At 43.8% G+C, this 20,847-nt stretch overlaps 1 protein-coding gene across 1 annotated transcript in view; it reads right to left on the bottom strand.

Moving 5' to 3' along the window:
- LOC124595272 (bcl-2-related ovarian killer protein) overlaps nt 1–20,847 on the bottom strand; it is a 366,462-nt gene that overhangs the window by 6,122 nt on the left and 339,493 nt on the right. Inside the window, exon 5 of the mRNA XM_047133947.1 lies at nt 18,371–18,532. Coding sequence (XP_046989903.1) covers nt 18,371–18,532 — 162 coding nt within the window. The remainder of the gene's footprint in view (nt 1–18,370; nt 18,533–20,847) is intronic.

The following is a 20,847-nucleotide window of genomic DNA, read 5'->3' as shown; positions in this document are numbered from 1 at the left end:
AACTAATGAGGAGGTATTGAATAGGATTGGGGAGAAGAGAAGTTTGTGGCACAACTTGACTAGAAGAAGGGATCGGTTGGTAGGACATGTTTTGAGGCATCAAGGGATCACAAATTTAGTATTGGAGAGCAGTGTGGAGGTTAAAAATCGTAGAGGGAGACCAAGAGATCAATACACTAAGCAGATTCAGAAGGATGTAGGTTGCAGTAGGTACTGGGAGATGAAGAAGCTTGCACAGGATAGAGTAGCATGGAGAGCTGCATGAAACCAGTCTCAGGACTGAAGACCACAACAACAACAACACATGTTTTATACATCAACATCTTCAGAAAGATGTGCACCACAAAACTAATATATTTTTGAAAAATCGATCAAGAAAAAATCGATTTAAAAAAAAGCGCTCGAGTGGGAAATGGGGGAGGGGACATCACTACCAAGTTTTTGCCCTGATTCAGAAACATCGTAGATCCGAGGCTGTCTTATCCTTATTTTCACTAATGTTTCCACCAGATGTTGATCCCTGGTTGTTCATATTTTTAATGTGCTAACTGCTTGTGGTATTTTCAGGTGTCAGCCTCTGAATCTTCTTTATCCTCATCATCTGACATGTTGTCCTTGATTGTAAGGACGTTGAATTTCTGTACATATTTATTTTGTAACTAATTACCTTTGATTCTGAGATGGCATCATTGAAGTTCATGACCTTGAATCTTGGGTCAAGAGTTGTTGTAACTGCCAGAATGTTCTAAATTGTCGAGTCTTCTTGGCAGTTTATTTATATCATTTTTAAACTTTCTTTGTAATTATCACATTTTCGACTCTGTGCTGAACACAACTGGTCAACGGGCTAACTTTGCTGTTTAGTAAGTGTCCCCTGAAATTACATTTATTAAATTTTTAAATGGTCATAGAAATTACACCATTTCTTTGACACAGTCTTAACTGGGTACTAGAAACCATTAGGGCAGCCTCAGGTCTAATTAATAATATCGCTCCCACGATGTACACTAACCCCAGGGATCGTCCTAACGTATACCAGCGCGAATTCCATCGTATGTGAACGTCAAGTGCCATTTTTTAACTTGGCTTTCCTTCAGTCTCATCTCTACCTGTCTTTTCCATAACCCGTCACTTGCATTGAGGCTTACTTTAGTACATTTGACAATGTTTCGGACCTTACTTACCAATTCTGTGCAGTGTTTTGCATCATCAATGAATTTAGTTATGACTAAGATAGTCGTATGGGCAAAACAAGGGTTAATTGTTTTTTCACCAACCATGTCCCAATTATGCAATGACAGCTGAAACTTTTTCAGTTGAAACATTCCACTGAGACAATATATCTATCAGTTTTTCAGTGATGTACAGCATTTGTTTATGTCCAAATATTGTATGTGATGCAGTAGTTTTCAGTACTCTTTAACTATGTTTTGAAAATATCACTCACTGCATCATACTTATGGTCAACCCTGGTTTTTATTGCTTCTCAACTTGACATCTTGAACAATGGAAACTGGAACAATGAGAATCATAGTGATCACAGCGCATAATTCAGTGGAAACTAATTGAAGAACTTGATAATCCCATGAACTTCATATTTTACTTACATACTTCTTCAAAAGTACAAAAATCTAGAGGACAGCAGTAAATGTAGCATTGCACGAATTACAAGACTTGATGCGTTGCAGTCTGAGCGTCCACTAACGGAATGAATCATCTATTGTTGAACGTTGTCGATGGTTCCGGACTTCTGTCGGCGACGCATCGGCGATGAATCACCATTCAAAACATCGATGCTCACCTCGATGCTTGTGGACGAAAACTCGATGTTTCCAAAACATCGATATATCCATAGTGAGCATTGAGAATTTTCTGTGTATTCTCCACAGAGTCGAAAAAGGCCGTACCATTAATTTGTTAGAGGAGCTTGAAATTTATAAAGCAAAAAGAAAGAACCCACTAAATTGCTTTACTGGTAGAGCGACTTCGTACCCAATACCTACTTAGTTTTGCATGTTAATGTTTTACTGGCCATTAAAATTGCTACACCAAGAAGAAATGCAGATGGTAAACGGGTATTCATATTATACTAGAGCTGACATGTGATTACCTTTTCACGCAATTTGGGTGCATGGATCCTGAGAAATCAGTACCCAGAACAACCACCTCTGGCCGTAATAACGGCCTTGATACGACTGGGCATTGAGTCAAACAGAGCTTGGATGGCGTGTATAGGTACAGCTGCCCATGCAGCTTCAACACGATACCACAGTTCTTCACGAGTAGTGACTGGCGTATTTTGACGAACCAGTTGCTCGTCCACCATTGACCAGACGTTTTTAATTGGTGAGAGATCTGGAGAATGTGCTGGCCAGAGCAGCAATCGAACATTTTCTGTATCCAGAAAGTCCCGTACAGGACCTGCAACATGCGGTCGTGCATTATCCTGCTGAAGTGTTACGTTTCGCAGGGATCGAATGAAGGGTATAGCCACGGGTCGTAACACATCTGAAATGTAACGTCCACTGTTCAAAGTGCAGTCAATGCGAACAAGAGGTAACCGAGACGTGTAACCAATGACAACCCATACCATCACGCCGGGTGATACGCCAGTATGGCGATGACGAATACACGCGTCCAATGTGCGTTCACCGCGATGTCGCCAAACACGGATGCGACCATCATGATGCTGTAAACAGAATCTGGATTCATCCGAAAAAATGACGTTTTGCCATTCGTGCACTCGGGTTCGTCGTTGAGTACACTATCGTAGGCGCTCCTGTCTGTGATGCAGTGTCAAGGGTAACCGCAGCCACGGTCTCCTAGCTGATAGTCCATGCTGCTGCACACGTCGAACTGTTCGTGCGGATGGTTATCTTGCTAACGTCCCCATCTGTTGACTCAGGGATCGAGACGTGGCTGCACGATCCGTTACAGCCATGCGGATAAGATGCCTGTAATCTCGACTGCTAGTGATACGAGACCATTGGGATCCAGCATGGCGTTCCGTATTACCCTCCTGAACCCACCGATTCCATATTCTGCTAACAATCATTGGATCTCGACCAACGCGAGCAGCAATGTCGCGATACGATAAACCGCAATCGCGATATGCTACAATCCGACCTTTATCAAAGTCAGAAACGTGATGGTACGCATTTCTCCTCATTACACGAGGCATCACAACAACGTTTCACCTAGCAACGCCGGTCAACTGCTGTTTGTGTATGTCAGCACATTGTAGGTGTCGCTACCGGCGCCAACCTTGTGTGAATGCTCTGAAAAGCTGATCATTTGCATATCACAGCATCTTCTTCCTGTCGGTTAAATTTCGCGTCTGTAGCACGTCATCTTCGTGGTGTAGCAATTATAATGGCCAGTAGTGTATGCCTCTGGTATATATAGTTTATTGATAGTTTCGCCTAGTATAGAGTGCCTCACCTGTTTACTTCGTTTTCGTACGCTGTACGCGTAACTCTAGTGTTTTCTTGTTCCTTCTCTTTAACTAGATAGTGTTGTTCATGCGCTGATACGGAATTTTATCATTCTTTTCTTGCAACTGAGTGCCGCAGGGTACTAGGGCCCCTCTGGCGGTCACGTTCCTCTAACCACTTCTCGCCTATGCGTAACTCTGGCGTTAGCGCTAACAGAGGGCGCTGATTATGTGCAGCAATATGTTTTCTTTCATTGCGGTTTTTTAGCTATTTGTTTTATAGTTTTGATATTACTTTCTGCACTATGAACGGTGTTTATTACTTATGTCATTATCTAGAATATTGGCACTTGAGCATATGTCAATTACTGTCTCGTAACTCTTCCTCTTTTTAGCTATCTGACTGTTGTCGTGTTCCATTTCTTTTTATTATTGTAATGCCTTTTGTACCTTATAAGCTCATTACAGAGTTCAATTATTGTATCCCCCCCTTTATTTTACGCTGTTCAAATAATCACTGAAAACTAGTGTATGCCTACAGTAGCGACATCTGGTGAACTTACAACACGAACATCCTGTGGCTACTGTACGGCGACTTGTTTTGAACAGTAGTGCTACTGACATGACTTGTGCATATGCTGTTATTTATATATATTTGACGACGCTGGTGCTGAATCTGCATTTAAAATTCGACGATGCCACTATGGCACCAATAAATAGGACATTGTTCTTATAAAACTCTGGTATGCCACTTCTTACTTAAAGCCCACAAATGCGTATGTATATCAGTAGTACTTTTCATTATGGTCTATTTATTGTTTTTAAGCTGTAGACAATCTGCGAGTGTAATTATGTTTTTCCCATATTTTTTGCTGCAGATCATAGACTGAAACCGGTAATCTATGAACTTGAACATAGATGTAAATTAAAGGAAATTTATCGATATATCGTCTGCGTCCCTGATTATCGTGCGTGAACCAACGCGAGTGATTGTCTTCTGCCGCGAGACGCCGTCTACAGATGACGAATAAAACATTAATTCATTTCTACGTAATTAAATGGAATTATTTACGAATATGTTTTACATATTATTTTTTCTTGTCTCAGCCGTTAAGGAAGGCGACAAGGTGTTTCATTTTTCGTGATGCAAAATGCCTGAAAATTCTTACAGTTTAATAAACAAAACAGATACATTTAACGGAGACCTTAGTCATCAATAATATATTCTCCTTCACTATTTACAAGTCTGCCAACGCTGGGGTAACTTTTCGATTCTGCTACTACAGAAATCACGTGGTTTTTAGGCGAAGAACTCATTTAGCCATGTTCGGAGCGCATTTTCGTCCGGAAAGGAAATTCCTTGTAGGTTTTTCGATATGGAGCTGAAAAGGTGAAAATATGAGGGCGCAAGATGAGGTAACAAGGTAGGCGTGGAATGCCTTCCCATCCCAATACCTGTATAGCGTCTTTTGTCAGTCTAGCATAATTTGGGCGGGCGTTGTCGTACAGTAGCGTCACTTCACGCACTTTCCCTGGTCGTTGTTGTTGGATTGCGTCTGCAAAATGTCTCAGTTGCCGACAATTAAAAATGTCAGCAGTGATGGTTACATCTCGGGGAAGCAATTCGTATTACACTATGTCGTCGCTGTTCCACCAGATGCATATCATTTATGTTTTGTGATGCGCGCAAGTCTTTGTATGGGGAATTGCTACTTTGCTTGGGCTCAGCCATTCCTCTCTTTTCCTTATGTTAGCGTAAAGACAACATTTCTCGTCACCAGTAACGATACAGGATAGGTTGGTCGGCTCTGTTCACGAGACAACTGATGACGAACAAGCAAAGAGGCACATAAGGCGCGCCGCCGATTTTTATGGTTTTGCCTTTAGAGCATGCTGTACGCATTATAATTTTTCTTAACTTTGTGTGTTTCGCTAGCGTCATATGAGAGGAGTTTTTGAAAATCGAAACTAAATATGGATATTTTAGGTTCACTATGACTAAAGTACGACTCTATAATTTGGCAGTTTTGTCAGTTTAAAACAGTGCAGCTAAAAGTATGTATTTTGACAATGCAGTTTCAAAATTTGCAGCACAAAAAATTAGAACGAAGAGATTCTAAGCTAAATGTTAAAGTCATCTATCATTAAGAAGATCTATGGTTGTTTGTACTGCTTCATTAATAATCAGTTTAAAATGTGTTATTTATGAAAATGCTTTTTACTTGTTTCCATTCATAAAACTGTTCGCAAAATAATTAACATTGTACTGTGCTACGTAATAGCTTCTATCAAAAAATGTTTCTGTAAAAAAAATATTTGATGTTATTTTGGGGTTGGTGGGGTATGACAAGTTAATCTCCGTACTGGGTGCCAAACAACCTAGCTACGCCACAGCCTAAAAGGAGCACATACATCATTAATATACACTAAATACACATTTTATAATAACAATATTCATTCATAAATAGCAAATAATGCAGCTGAACTGTTTTTTAATAATTAACCTTGAGTAATTTATAAATGTTTCTCCTGTGAATTAACAAAAAAAAAAAAAAAAAAAAAAATGGTTCAAATGGCTCTGAGCACTATGGGACTCAACTGCTGAGGTCATTAGTCCCCTAGAACTTAGAACTAGTTAAACCTAACTAACCTAAGGACATCACAAACATCCATGCCCGAGGCAGGATTCGAACCTGCGACCGTAGCGGTCTTGCGGTTCCAGACTGCAGCGCCTTTAACCGCACGGCCACTTCGGCCGGCTGTGAATTAACAACTAAAGAAATGTTAGGTGAAGGCTAGGTACGTTAGTTTTAATAGAATCGTGTCAATGAGATAGCAAAATGAAATGGTGGAATACTAATGACCGTGACAATCGGACCTGCTGCCCTAACTAACTTCCTCCCGCTATCTTCAGATAAATAATAGCATACCTGAAAGATCTTACTATCTCCTTGAACGTGGCAGCATCGGAGAATGCAATCTACAGTATTTTTTCAATCGGAAAGTGTATCAGAATAAGGTGTAGCAAATTAGGAACAGGGAGACAGAAAGTCCATTAATTTTTATACACAGGGTGAGCCAGTCTTGCCCTGATTATAACAATTTATTACAGAATAACCGTTTGACATAATAATTTACATATTTTGATGCCGTTACATAGGTTAGCGTTAGTAGTTTTTTTTAAAGACTACTTATGTTAGTTAACCTCAACGTATGCTCCCTTGGTAGCTCGGAGAATGTCGAGGAGGTATTCCAGTTCCCGCCAGGTGTTTCGTAAGATGTGTTCTGTCGCAGTACCCACAGCAGCTTGCATCGTAGCCTTCAGTTCGTCGACGTCAGCAACTGGTGTGACGAAGACTCTATCTTTGATATAGCCCCAGAAAAAAAGTCAAGGGGCGTAATGTCTGGAGAGAGTGGGAGCCGTTCCTTCCAATCCACCGATCCGGAAATGTTTCATCCGGGAAATCACGCTCTATCAAAGCCCCAGTGAGGGGGGTGCTCCATATTGCTGGAAAAGTATCCATGGTTGATATTCTTCTAACTGTGGGGCAATGAACTGCTGCAAAACGTCTGAGTAAATGGTAGCGGTAATGGATTTTTTCCGCGAAGAAAAACGGTCCAGAAACCTTGTTATGCACGAGGCCGCACCAAACATTCACTTTTTCGCTGTCTCACTATAACTGTACAGTAGCATGTGGAGACTCTGACCCTCATGTACGGACATTATGCCTATTTACCATTCCACTGACATGAAAGGTGGATTCATCGGTAAAGCATGTGCGATTTAAGTAATCGTTAGCGCCATCAATCCTGTTGAGAACCTCAGTTGCAAATTCAGCAAGTGTCAGCAAATCATTCGGTTGCAAGGCCTGCACGATTTGCACTTTGTAAGCATGCAACCTAATCCTTTCATAAAGAATCTTCACCACACTTGCCTGCGGTATTTGAAGTTCACGCGATGCTTGACGAGTTGATTTAGACGGACTCCGTTGAAACGACTGCCGAACACGATCAACAGTTGCGTCACTCACACGAGGCCTGCCACTTCGAGGACGATCTTCAACGCTGCCTGTTTCGTTGAACTTTGCATACCATCGCTTCATTGATTTAACGTCAGGAGGGCTACGTCCATAAGAAGCCCCTAATTTACGCTGAACACTGATGGGCTATTTCTTTTCGTGAAACCAAAGCACACATTGCGCTTTCTCCTGCTTCGACGCCATTTCGCCAGCAACTAACGTGACCTAGACCGCGTCGGTATTGTGGAGCACTAGCGCCATCTATTGGTCACAACAACTAGTAACACTAACCTATGTAACGGCATCAAATGTAACTTATTATGTCAAACGGTTATTCTGTTATAAATTTTTATAATCGGGGCAAGACTTCGTGCTCACACTGTATATTTAACGGTAAACACTATTGAAATGCGGGGTAACCTTTACTGTGTGTGACAGCACCAATACACAATGCTAGATTGCCTGCAGCAAACGCCAATACTTCATAGGATTATGAATTTAAAAAGAAGATTACAAATGACGAAAAGTAATTTGTACTGCTCTTATGGAGTTATGGTTGGTAAAATGCCCAAGAAACAGGTCTGAGAGAAAGAGAGGAGACATTGTTTGACCATAAGGGTGAATGAGATTCGAATGCAAAGCGCAGCATGTGCGCCAACTCTTACCAAACTCGCATCAGCGTAGGCTTGCAGAGCAGGCTGCTTGAGCGCGTAGCTTCTGTGTGTGTGTGTGTGTGTGTGTGTGTGTGTGTGAATTCCTAAGGGACCAAACTGCTGAGGTCATCGGTCCTTAGACTTAAACACTAATGAAATTAACTGATGTTAAGAACAACACACAACACACCCATGCCCGAGGGAAGACTCGAACCTGTGGCGGGAGGGGCCACGCAGTCCGTGACATGGCGCCTCAAACCGCACGGCCACACCGCGCGGCGTAGTTTCAGTGATTGCTCAGTGATTGTAGTAGCGGCTGTGTGCATACTCTCGCGACATGATCAGAAGCCTACCGCGACTATTCTATGCATATCTAATTCCAAGGTAACATTCTGCAAGCTAAGATGGTGGCAGACTTCCGTGCCAATTTTCACGAACAGTGCAAAACCAAACGCTGTCGACGAGAGCGTGCACCAGGGTGCCGGAGAAGCACGCGTCTGCGTTAGTTCTATTGCCTAGGTGGTGTGAGTCCACCAAAAGAACGTAGTCCCTGCAGTCAACCTTACATGTGAGGTTGCGCTGACCTCTAACAGTTCCTATTGTTTTTTATGCAGTCGGACGGGGGAAACCTCTAGGCTCTTAGGTTGTCTATTCTGAAGTGATGTCAGTCGAGTATGTAGAAAAAAGTCTTTCTCCGTGACAGCGTGCCCACGAAGCCTATTTAAACCAAACACGTCTTTTCCCTATAACGGTCCATGCCATATTAGGTCTTTTTAAAATAATGTGCTTGACGGGTATCAAAATTATTCTGACATTATCAGTTGATGGTACAATACTTCAGAAACACATGGATCGGTCCAGAATCTCGAACAAAATTGATTTTATAGCAGAAGTTTGCGTACCATAATAAGTTTTCGAACTCATTTAATATGCATGCAATCGCCTGTGATTTCGATAACTGGATTGGTAATTTCCTCTTTGGTACGTACCTGGGATTAGATTTTAAATCAGTTGAATAATTCGGTATTCTTTATTTGTGAGGGCTAGGCGAAACGTTCGCTAAAACCTCTCTCTCCACGTGAGTGTGAAATATCTAGGGCAAATGTCAGGTTTATAATATTAATGCGAATGAATATTAATAGCTATTAATGTCATACTTTTTAACTAGCTGTGAAAGAGGGCATTGTCTAAGTATGTATTTATTTGTAGTGTGTGTCTGAGTATTTTATTTTTAGCTGTGCTTGAGGCTTGTATGCGTGGAATTTATTTTTGGCTTGTAAAGGTTCTTTGTGTACAACGTTTGAAATAGTACAAATGGGGATGTGAAAGAAGAGCTTGTTTGCTTCCCTAACACGGTTGACAGTCATGTAGAGCTGTCCGAGCTAAAAGCAACTAGCACTAAGATACACGCCGCCAGCACGCAGTGTCTGACCTTGTCTTTTGTTTTGGTGATGGCATTAACATAAACTCACTGGGAACTATACACATGTAAAGTGGAAAGGTAAATTGTTAGGTTCAAATGGCTCTGAGCACTATGGGACTTAACATCTGTGGTCATCAGTCCCCTAGAACTTAGAACTACTTAAACCTAACTAACCTAAAGGCATCACACACATCCATGCCAGAGGCAGGATTCGAACCTGCGACCGTAGCGGTCACGCGGTTCCAGACTGAAGCGCCTAGAACCGCACGGCCACACCAGCCGGCCTAAATTGTTAGGAATAAGCAGAATTCGGGGTACAACAACTCGCTTACCTGCGCCTCTTCCCGTCAAAATTTCTTACATCTAACCAGGCGTTCTACATGTTTTACATTACATGTATTACGAGAAGTACGAGGGTTGCCCAGAAAGTAACGCACCGCATTTTTTTCCTCAGCCGAAAACAATGCTACAAATGCGCAACGTTACGTGCGTATTATTTGCAGACTTCTGTGTGAGAGCGCCGAGTTTCTGTCACTTCCGACAGATAGAGTAGCTGCAGGACAGTTTCAAAATGGCGTCTGTAGGTGATGTACGGTACAAGCAACATGCCGTCATTGAATGTCTCACTGCAGAGAAACAATCTGTGGCGGATATTCACAAACGCTTGTAACATCTGCTATCGACAGAAGTGCAGTTAGTCGCTGGGCATGGAGGATGAGGTCATCAGAAGGCGGTTCGGTGCAGCTCCGCGATTTGCAGCGGTCGGGGAGACCATCCACGGCTGTCGCACTTGACATGTTGCAGCGAGCTGATGTCATTCGCGAGGACAGACGCATTACGACTCGGCAGTTGGCACTGCATCTGTGAATCAGCATAGGAAGTGTGGATGCAATTATCTGCCCTCTTGGACATTGAAAAGTGTGTGCAAGATGGGTCCCACGGTGTCTAACGGTGGGTCACAAATCGTACAGAAAAAAACATTTGTCTTGATTTGTTGCAACATTTTCAAGCTGAGGGGGAGGCCTTGTCCCAGATTGTGACAGGTCATGAAACCTGAGCCCGAAACAAAACGACAGTCGATGCAATGTCGCCATTTCCACTCCCCACAGAAGAAAAAATTCAAGGCAACTGCTTCCACCAGTAAGGACAAGATCACCCTGTTCTGGGACTGTGAACGTGTGATACTCATTGATGTGATGTGAAGAGGTGGTACCATTAATTCAGATGCATATGTCAACATATTAACAAAACTCAAGATGCGCTTCCGGCGACTTCGGCGCCACAGCAACCTAGCAGATGTTTTTCTGCAACACGATAACACTCAGTCCTACGCAAGTCTGAGGACTGCTGAGCATATAGCAAAACAGGGTTGGACAGTGTTACCCCATCCACCCTACAGCCCTCACCTAGCCCCCTTGGACTTCTACTTGTTTGGACCATTAAGGGATGCCATTAGTGCAAGACATTTTGATGACAATGAGGAGGTGATTCACACAGTGAAGCACCAGCTCTGCGACTAGGGCAAGGATTGGTACCGAAAGGGCATACACGTCCTTGTTTCAGGCTGGAGGAATGGGATGTCCTCCTGAAAGATGTGCGAAATTCTGTGCAACTAGTGAGTTAGATAGTCCGAGTCCCGATGAAGTTGTAGGGCTCTGCCTATAGTGCTCCAAAAGTTCTCAACTGGGAAAAGATCTGGCGATCTTGCTGGCCAAGGCAGGGTTTGGCAAGAACGTAGACAAGCAGGAGAAACTCTCGCTCTGTGTGGGCGGGCATTATCTTGCTGAAATGAAGACCAAGGATGGCTCGACATCAAGGCCAACAACACGGGATGTAGAATATCGTTGTAGCACTGCTGTGCTGTAAGAGTGCCACGGGTGACAACCTGCTGTGAAAAGAAGTGGCAGCCCAGACTATCACTCCTGGTTGTGGGGCTGTAGGACGGGCGACAGTCAGGTTGGTACCCCACTGCTGTCTGGGTCGTCTTCAGACACGTCTTCGGACTGGAGTCTTATTGTCTCGCGCACAATTGTCTTCAGTGACGAATCCACTTCGAACTGAGCCCTGATGACCAGCGAAGTCCTCAACTCCATGTCGTAACAGTTTGTTTCATTAGGTAGCACTATGGGATTGTTGTTGTTGTTGTTGTTGTTGTTGTGGTCTTCAGTCCAGAGACTGGTTTCATGCAGCTCTCCATGCTACTCTATCCTGTGCAAGCTTCTTCATCTCCCAGTGCCTACTGCAACCTACATCCTTCTGAATCTGCTTGGTGTATTCATCTCTTGGTCTCCTTCTACGATTTTTACTCTCCACACTGCCCTCCAATACTAAACTAGTGATCCCTTAATGCCTGAGAAAATGTCCTACCAACCGGTCCCTTCATCTTGTCAAGTTGAGCCACAAAATCCTCTTCTCCCCAATTCTATTCAATACCTCCTCATTAGTTATGTGATCTACCCATCTAATCATCATTCTTCTGTAGCACCACTTTTCGAAAGCTTCTATTCTCTTCCTGTCCAAACTATTTATTGTCCATGTTTCATTTCCGTACATGGCTATACTCCATAAAAATAGTTTCAGAAACGACTTCCTGACTCTTAAATCTATACTCGATGTTAACAAATTTCTCTTCTTCAGAAACGCTTTCCTTGCCATTGCCAGTCTACATTTTATATCCTCTCTACTTCGACCATCATCAGTTATTTTGCTCCCCAAGTAGCAAAATTCCTTTAGTACTTTAAGTGTTTCATTTCCTAATCTAATTCCCTCACCATCACCCGACTTAATTCGACTACATTCCATTATCCTCATTTTGCTTTTGTTGATGTTCATCTTATACCCTCCTTTCACGACACTATCCATTCCATGCAACTGCTCTTCCAAGTCCTTTACTGTCTCCGACAGAATTACAATGTCATCGGCGAACTTCAAAGTTTTTATATCTTCTCCATGGATTTTAATACCTACTCCAAATTTTTCTTTTGTTTCCTTTACTGCTTGCTAAATATACAGATTGAATAACGTCGGGGACAAGCTACAACCCTGTCTCACTCGCTTCCCAACCACTGCTTCCCTTTCATGCACCTCGGCTCTTATAACCGCCATCTGGTTTCTGTACAAATTGTAAATAGCCTTTCGTCTACGGGATTATAGTTTCTCTTTCGTATCTTCCCAAATAACTTGTTCCTAATTGTAATCCCTAGGTATTCAGTTGAATCGACAACCTTTAAATTTGTGTGATTTATCATATAATCGAGCTTTAATAGACTTTTTGTGCCCATGTGGAGGAGCTCACACTTTTTATTGTTTAAGATCAATTGCCACTGTTTTCACTGTAGTAATGTCTCGAGTAAGTCATTCATTTATTATTTTATCCACGATGGCTGGAGAACTCAGTAACTGTTACGAATTACAACGATGATGAAAAAAAAGACACTACACCATTTACAATTATGCTGAACGAATGATTTTTATGGACACGACTTGTTTTGGGTGTTAAATCATTTTATTGTCTTCCCTTCCTTTTTTTAGGACTTAAGACCATTTCCAGCTGGCAGTGTACCTCCTGTGCGGATTAAATATAAATTCCCACGCGTGAATACAAAATGTCAGCTCGTGACAGCTGTTTCCCTGATTATTGTGCCTCATTTGAATTAACGCACTTACTCGCAGACATTGGAAAGTTTGATCTCAACAAGGAATGCGCAGAAGAGGGCGCCCCAGTCTCTGTAAACGTAATCACTTACTGCTGGTGTGATGTTGGACTGATCCTCCAGCTTTGGATTCATTCGTGTTGTATTTCTTCTATGTTAAAACTGTCACAATATCTAGTGTAATTATGAGAACTGTACAGCACCATAACTGGTTGTAGAGATTTCTCCCCTCATCGCTGAATGTAGTAGTAGTAGTAGTAGTAGTAGTTGTTGTTGTTATTGTTGTTTTGAGTTCAAAGATGGTTTGATTCAATTCTTCAAGTTAGTCTATCCAGCGCACGTCACGAACTTCCTCAGCCCCGAAAAACTACTGCAAACTACATCCACTAGAAACTGCTTACCTTACTCAAACCTTGGTCTCCCTCTACAAATTTTGCGCCGTCCGCTTCCCTCAGTCGCCATATTGGCTTCCACTTGATTCGTGAGGATGTGTTCTATTAACCAATCCCTTATTTAATCAAGTTGTGCATAAATTTCTTTACCCGCATCTCGTAGTCGTGCGGTAGCGTTCTCGCTTCCCACGCCCGGGTTCGATTCCCGGCGGGGTCAGGGATTTTCTCTGCCTCGTGATGGCTGGGTGTTGTGTGATGTCCTTAGGTTAGTAAGGTTTAAGTAGTTCTAAGTTCTAGGGGACTGATGACCATAGATGTTAAGTCCCATAGTGCTCAGAGCCATTTGAACCAACCATAAATTTCTTTCCTTCTGTATACTGTTCAGTACCTCTTCATAAATCATACACATCTAATCTTCAGCACTATTCTGCAGAAACACATTACAAACGCTTTTCTTCTCCTATCTGAACAGATTATCGTTCACATTTTATTTCTGAACGAAGCTTCGCTCCAAACAGAGAATTCGGGAAGAAATTTCGAACATTTAAGTTTACATTCAATTTTTCCCCTTTCCTAGAAGCAATTTTCTTTCTGTTGTCAGGATATTTTGCACTGATGTGACAAAAGTCATGGGACACCTCCCAATATCGTGTCGTGCCTAGTGCAGCAACTCGACGCGGCATGGACTCAACAAGTCGTTTGAAGCCCCTGCACAAATACTGAGCCACGTTGCCTATATAATCGCCCGTAATTGCAAATGTGTTGCCGGTGCAGGATTTTGTGCACGAACTGACTTCTCTACTGTGTTCCATAAATTTTTCGATGTTATTCACGTCGGCTGATGTGGATGGCCAAATAATTCCTCGAACTGTCCAGAATGTTCTTCAAACCAATCACGAACAATTGTGGTGGACTGCCATCCATAAATATTTCATCGTTGTTTGGGAACATGACGTCCATGAATAGCTGGAAATGTTCTCCAAGTAGCCGAGGATAACCATCTCCAGTCAATGATCGGTTCAGATGAAGCAGAAGGCCCAGTGTATTCCATATAAACACAGCCCACACAATTTTGGAGGTGACACCAGGTTGCACATTGCCTTGTTGACAACTTCATTCCGTGGCTTCGTGGGGCGTGCGCCCCACTCTAACCCTACCATTAGCTCTTACCAACTGGAATCAACTGGTCTGATCAGGCCACGGTTTTCCAGATACATAGGGTCTGACCAATAAGGACTCGAGCCTAGGAGAGGCGCTGCAGGCACTCTCGTCGGTCGTCTGCTGCCGTAGTTCACTAACGCCGTACTTTGCCGCACGCCCCATATTGATTTCTGCGGTTATTTCACGCAATGTTGCTTGTCTCTTAGCACTGACAACTGTACGCATACGCCACTGCTCTCTCTCGTTAAGTGAGGCCGTCGGCCACTGCGTTATCGTTGGTGAGAGGTAATGCCTGAAATTTGGTATTCTCGCACACTCTTGACACTGTCGATCTCGGAATATTGACCTCTCTATTGATTTCCGAAATGGAATGTCTCATGTGTCTAGTTCAAACTACCATTCCGTGTTTAAACTCTGTTGATTCCCTTCATGCGGCCATAATGACGTCGGAAGCCGTTTCACTTGAATCACCTGAGTAGAAATGACAGCTCCGCCAATGGACTGCCCTTTTATATCTTGTATACGAGATACTACCGCCATCTGTATATGTGCATATCGCTCTCCCACGTCTTAACTCACCAACTACTTTTAGTGTCTCAAGTCCTATCCTAATTCCTTCAGTATCGCCTGATATAATTTGGATGCATTCGAGCAACCATTATTTTAAATTTATAGATGTTAATCTTATAACCTCTTTTCAAGACACTACCCATTCCGTTCAACTGGTCTTCCAAGTCCTTCTTCTATCTCGATTCAAATGGCTCTGAGCACTATGGGACTTAAAATCTGAGGTCATCAGTGCCCTAGAATTTAGAACTACTTAAACCTAACTAATCTAAGGACATCACACACATCCATGCCCGAGGCAGGATTCAAACCTGCGACCGTAACGGTCGCGCGGTTCCAGACTGAAGCGCCTAGTACCGCTCGGCCATACCGGCCGGCTTGCTATCTCGGAAAGGATTGCAATGTCATTGGTAAACCTCGACATTTTTATTTCTTAACATCGAAATTCCCTGTTGACATTTATGCTTCGTTTCCTTTACTGCTTGCGAAACGTACAGATTCAGTGACAAGTGGGATAGCCTACAATCCTGCCTCACTGCCTTCCCAAATGTTTATCTTTCATATCCTCAACCTTTACAACTGCAGTCTGGTTCTGTACAATTAGTAGGAAAACTTTCGCTCCCTCTATTTTATTTCTGCTGTCTTCAGAATTTGTAAGACTGTATTGCAGTCAACAATGTCAAAAACTTTCTCTAAGTTTACACATACTATTGAGTCCATCTTTTAAGGTAAGTCGAGAGTGAGTATAACCTGGTGTGTTCCTGCGAGCGGCGTTCAATAAATAAAGCAACACCTTTTTTTTTGTGAAAGGCGGTTGGTTTCATTCAGGATTCCAGTACACCAAATTGTATTCCACTCTTTTGGCTACAAAAACCTGTCTTTCAATGCTCCGGCCTTACGCCGCCTTACTGGGAGGACCAGAACGCCCGCGTGGCACCACTCGACTGGTCGACGTCAGAGCCGACGCCTTGCTGCATCAGTGACCTCCCATCGTCCACGTACTGCTGTCTGCCAAGTGAATCCTTCATTGGGCCAAACAGATGGAAACTGGAAGGTGCGATATCCAAGCTGTAGGGTGGACGAGGAAGAACTGTCCAGTTATTTTATTTTATTTGTTCGTGTCAAAAGTGTTGCATAAAAATAGGCAGAGAGAAAAGCAGGCTAAATGCATAAAATTAATACATACAAAAGGAATTGTAGATAAAATGTGAGGAAAACAGAGCTATATAATAATAGTTATATGTAAAACAGATTACAAACACTAAATATAAGGCCAAAAATTAGCGAGCTCTACGACATTGTCCCTGGCTCACGAAAGAACCTCCAACGTGCAGGAAACTGGGCACTGAAGACAGCTGTACAGGTGCTTGGTGGTTTGTTGTGCTCCGCATTCGCATAAACTTGATGGTTCCCCAATATAGTTCTATTTGGAAATATTATCCTTTGTTCTACCCACATCACTTTTTAGTCTGTTGAGAGACTTCCATGTTTTCCGTTGCAGGTTTTCGTCTGGGGAGAGGGCCTCCGAAGCTGAGATCCTTGATGCGATATCTGCGTTTCTAGTTGCCCACAGGTTTTTTCGTGCCATTTACGGTGGCGTCCTTGACAGAAAGTTTTAGAAAGCTTTTCCTAGATTTCAGGCTGCGTGGGGGAGGTTGGTATCCATGTACCGAGTGAGCAGCGTTTACTTCCAATTTGCTTCTCTCTGTGTTCGCGGCTAGTTCCCGTTTTGTATCTAATGGGGCTATCGCCGCCAGGCTGTAGAGTTTGTAGGTAGGGGTTGCTCTCAAGCATCCTGATGTTATTCTGCATGTCTCGTTGAGAGCAACATCTACATGCCTGGCATGATCAGAACTGTACCAAACAGGGCAGGCGTATTCAGCAGCAGAGTAACATAGTGCAAATGCCAATACTCTGAGTACAGTCGGTTGGGCACCCTACCCGCTACTTGTGAGCTTTCTGATGATGTCATTGGTGGCGGATATTTTTTGTTTCGTAATATTCAATGCTTCCTAAATGTCAGTGCACTGTCCAACATGACCCCCATATATTTTGGATTATGACAGTGCTCCAGCTTCACACCATCCCATACGACTTTTAATTTTCTGTTAACGCCCACCGAAGCTTTGTGAGCTTCCTCTCGGGTGCGCAGACTTGTGGGAGGCCCTGCTTTGTCAAGGAGAAGAAGCAGTTCGTTTGCATTTTTGTGGCGACGAAAACGCTGAAGTCGTTTCTTCAATTTCCCGAGGGTAGCACAAAACGCTTCAGAGTTGATCGTTAGATCCTGAGGGAGGACATCAAACACAATAATCTTGTGAGAGTCCCAGAAGTCCCTCGTCATAACCTTACCGGCTCAGGTTGCGGCTTTGAACTGCTGTGGCGCCACTACGTGGACTGACGTTTTGTTTCCTGGTCGAACTACCGAACCCGTGCTTCATCACTTGTGACGATGTTCGACAAAAACTATCATGATTAGCCTCTTAATGCGTGAGCAATTCCGCGCAAATGGTCCTTCAAACCTCTATGGTCTTCTGGTAGACGGCGAGGAACCCAGCTGGTGGACGAGTGTGTCACTCCAGTTGTGCAGCGAGTTGTTTGATTGTGATCCGTCGATCACCTCGAATGAGACTGTCCGCACGTTTCAGCTTTGCAGGAGTCACAGCTGTGTGCAGAATGCGGAAGGATGGATAGGTTTTTGCGACCTCGTCGCGGTGATGACACCTCGCCCAATGAATCACCTTGTCTTTGTTCACTGTCAGGTCTCCGTAGATATTCTTCAAGCGCCTATGAATATAAGCAGTACTATAGATTTCCGCCAAAAGAAGCTGAATGACAGCTCTCTGCTTGGAACGCACCTACGTTACAGACGCTATTTCGAAGGCTTCGAAGCAGTCACCTATCGGAACCTCTTGAAACTATAGGGACTGAAGCGGGAGTACCCACGTTGTCCTACAACAAATTCCGTATTTTTTGAAGTGAAACTGGCCGAGGAAAAATTGCACTGCGCTACTTATTGAACTCCCCTCGTACACTGAATAGAGAACTAGCGGGCAGCGTAAGAGGACGTACCCATCCGCCGTTGCTGGCGATCCAGGGCGCGAGCTCCTCCTCGAGCACGTCGGCCATGGCCTCGGTGAGGCCCTGCATGTAGTCGGCGTGGTTCTGGCGCACGCAGTCCACCGCCAGCCCGCCCGCCACGGCGAACAGCGACACCACCTTGGCCCACGTCACCTGCCACACACGTACAAGCGCGCCGCTCACGTCTGCGTTCTGCAGCAAAAGTCTCTCACAAGCAAGGCCAGAAACAGTGGAGCTTCAGAAATTATAAGTCTATCGTATCAGTAGCGACTTATATAAATTTATCTGCGCCCTCGGTTTTCTGATATTCCAGACAGTACTACAGAAATCGTGTTCATCGTACAATCTTGCTGCACATAGATCTCTGTACAATGATTACATCAAAATGAAGTACACAGAACGACACTGCTGCCCATTAAAATTGCAACACCAGGAAGGATGACGAATAACATGACTTTTCTGAGACTTTCGTGAAACCATTTCGAAAGAGTATTACTAAAATGACTATTTATTTTTACATGGCAATAGCGAATGTAAACAAATAATTTTAGTAGTTTACAATATTGTAAACAATTTCAACAGTTTACAGATTTATGTGGGTTTGGTTTTTAGTCGAATATGTGGACTAACTTTTACTTCAGTGGCGAGAGGCAGCGATGGGCCACTCTATGATTTGCATAGTGACAATGAGTGTAGAAATAACTTTTAGGAATGGCATATAACAAAAAATAATAAAGGAGATTTTATAATACCTCGAAGCACCTATGTAACAGTAATGAATAACTGATTATACTACACTCATGCTCATAAATTAAGGATAATTGCAGAATGTGGTGCCACACAACGTGGTACTACACAAAATTTGGCGCTGATAGCATAGGCACATAGGGAACACACACGACACAGATCTGTAAGTCCACGGTATTGGTGATAAGTTGAGAAAACCGTCCCGAAACACATGTGCTACAAAACGCCACTGTTTCCTGCGCATTTACCCCAACATCAATATGGGATATGATCACCATGCACACGTACACAGGCCGCACAATGGGTTGGCATACTCTGGATCAGGTGGTCGAGCAGCTGCTGGGGTACAGCCTCCCATTCCTGCACCAGAGCCTGTCGGAGCTCCTAAAGTGTCGTAGGGGTTTGAAGACGTGCAGCGATACATCGACCGAGAGCATCTCACACGTGCTCGATGGGGTTTAGGTCTGGAGAACAGGCAGGCCACTCCATTCATCTGATATCTGTTTCAAGGTACTCCTCCACGATGGCATCTCGGTGGGGCCGTACATTATCATCCACCAGGAAGAAGGCGGGACCCACTGCAGCCCTGAAAAGGCGGACATACTGGTGCAAAATGACGTCCCAATACACCTGACCTGTTACAGTTCCTCTGTCAAAGACATGCTGGAGTGTACGTGCACCAATCATAATTTCACTCCACATCATTAAACCACGACCTCCATACAGGTCCCTTTCCAGGACATTAAGGGGTTGGTATCTGGTTCCGGGTTCACGCCAGGTGAAAACGCGGCGAGAATCACTGTTCAGACTATATCTGGACTCGTCTGTGAACATAACCTGGGACCATTGTTCCAGTGGCCATGTACTGTGTTCTTGACACCAGGCTTTACGGGTTCTCCTGTGACCAGGGGTCAGTGGAATGCACCTTGCAGGTCTCCGGGCGAATAAACCATGTCTGTTCAGTCGTCTGTAGACTGTGTGTCTAGAGACAACTGTTCCAGTGGGTGTGGTAAGGTCCCGAACAAGGCTACGTGCAGTACTCTGTGGCCGTCTGCGATGGTGAGATATCGGTCTTCTTGTGGTGTTGTACATTGTGGACGTCCCGTACAGTAGCGCCTGGACACGTTTCTTGTCTGCTGTAATCGTTGCCATAATCTTGAGATAAGACTTTGTGGCACACGGAGTGCCTGTGCTACGACCTGCTGTGTTTGACCAGCCTCCAGTCGGCGTAGTATTCTACTCCTCACAACGTCATCAATATGTGTTCTTTGAGCCGTTTTCAACACACAGTCACCATTAGCACGTCTGTAAACGTCTGCACGGCCGGCCGAAGTGGCCGTGCGGTTAAAGGCGCTGCAGTCTGGAACCGCAAGACCGCTACGGTCGCAGGTTCGAATCCTGCCTCGGGCATGGATGTTTGTGATGTCCTTAGGTTAGTTAGGTTTAACTAGTTCTAAGTTCTAGGGGACTAATGACCTCAGCAGTTGAGTCCCATAGTGCTCAGAGCCATTTGAACCAAACGTCTGCACACTTACTCGCTGTACCGTACTCTGACAAGCACAAACACACCTCTGTGTATGTGGACTGCTGCCAGCGCCACCGTGCGACGACCGCAGGTCAAATGCACCGCATGGTCATACCCCTAGGTGATTTAAACCCGCAAACCGCCCATCAGAGCGTTGTTTCACCATGTGTCAACATTATCCTTAATTAATGAGAAT

The sequence above is a fragment of the Schistocerca americana genome, chromosome 2 (assembly GCF_021461395.2).
Source record: "Schistocerca americana isolate TAMUIC-IGC-003095 chromosome 2, iqSchAmer2.1, whole genome shotgun sequence".
In the NCBI taxonomy this organism is placed as follows: domain Eukaryota; kingdom Metazoa; phylum Arthropoda; class Insecta; order Orthoptera; family Acrididae; genus Schistocerca; species Schistocerca americana.
Note: the sequence above shows the minus strand (reverse complement) of the source record. Positions and strands in the feature narration are given on the sequence as shown.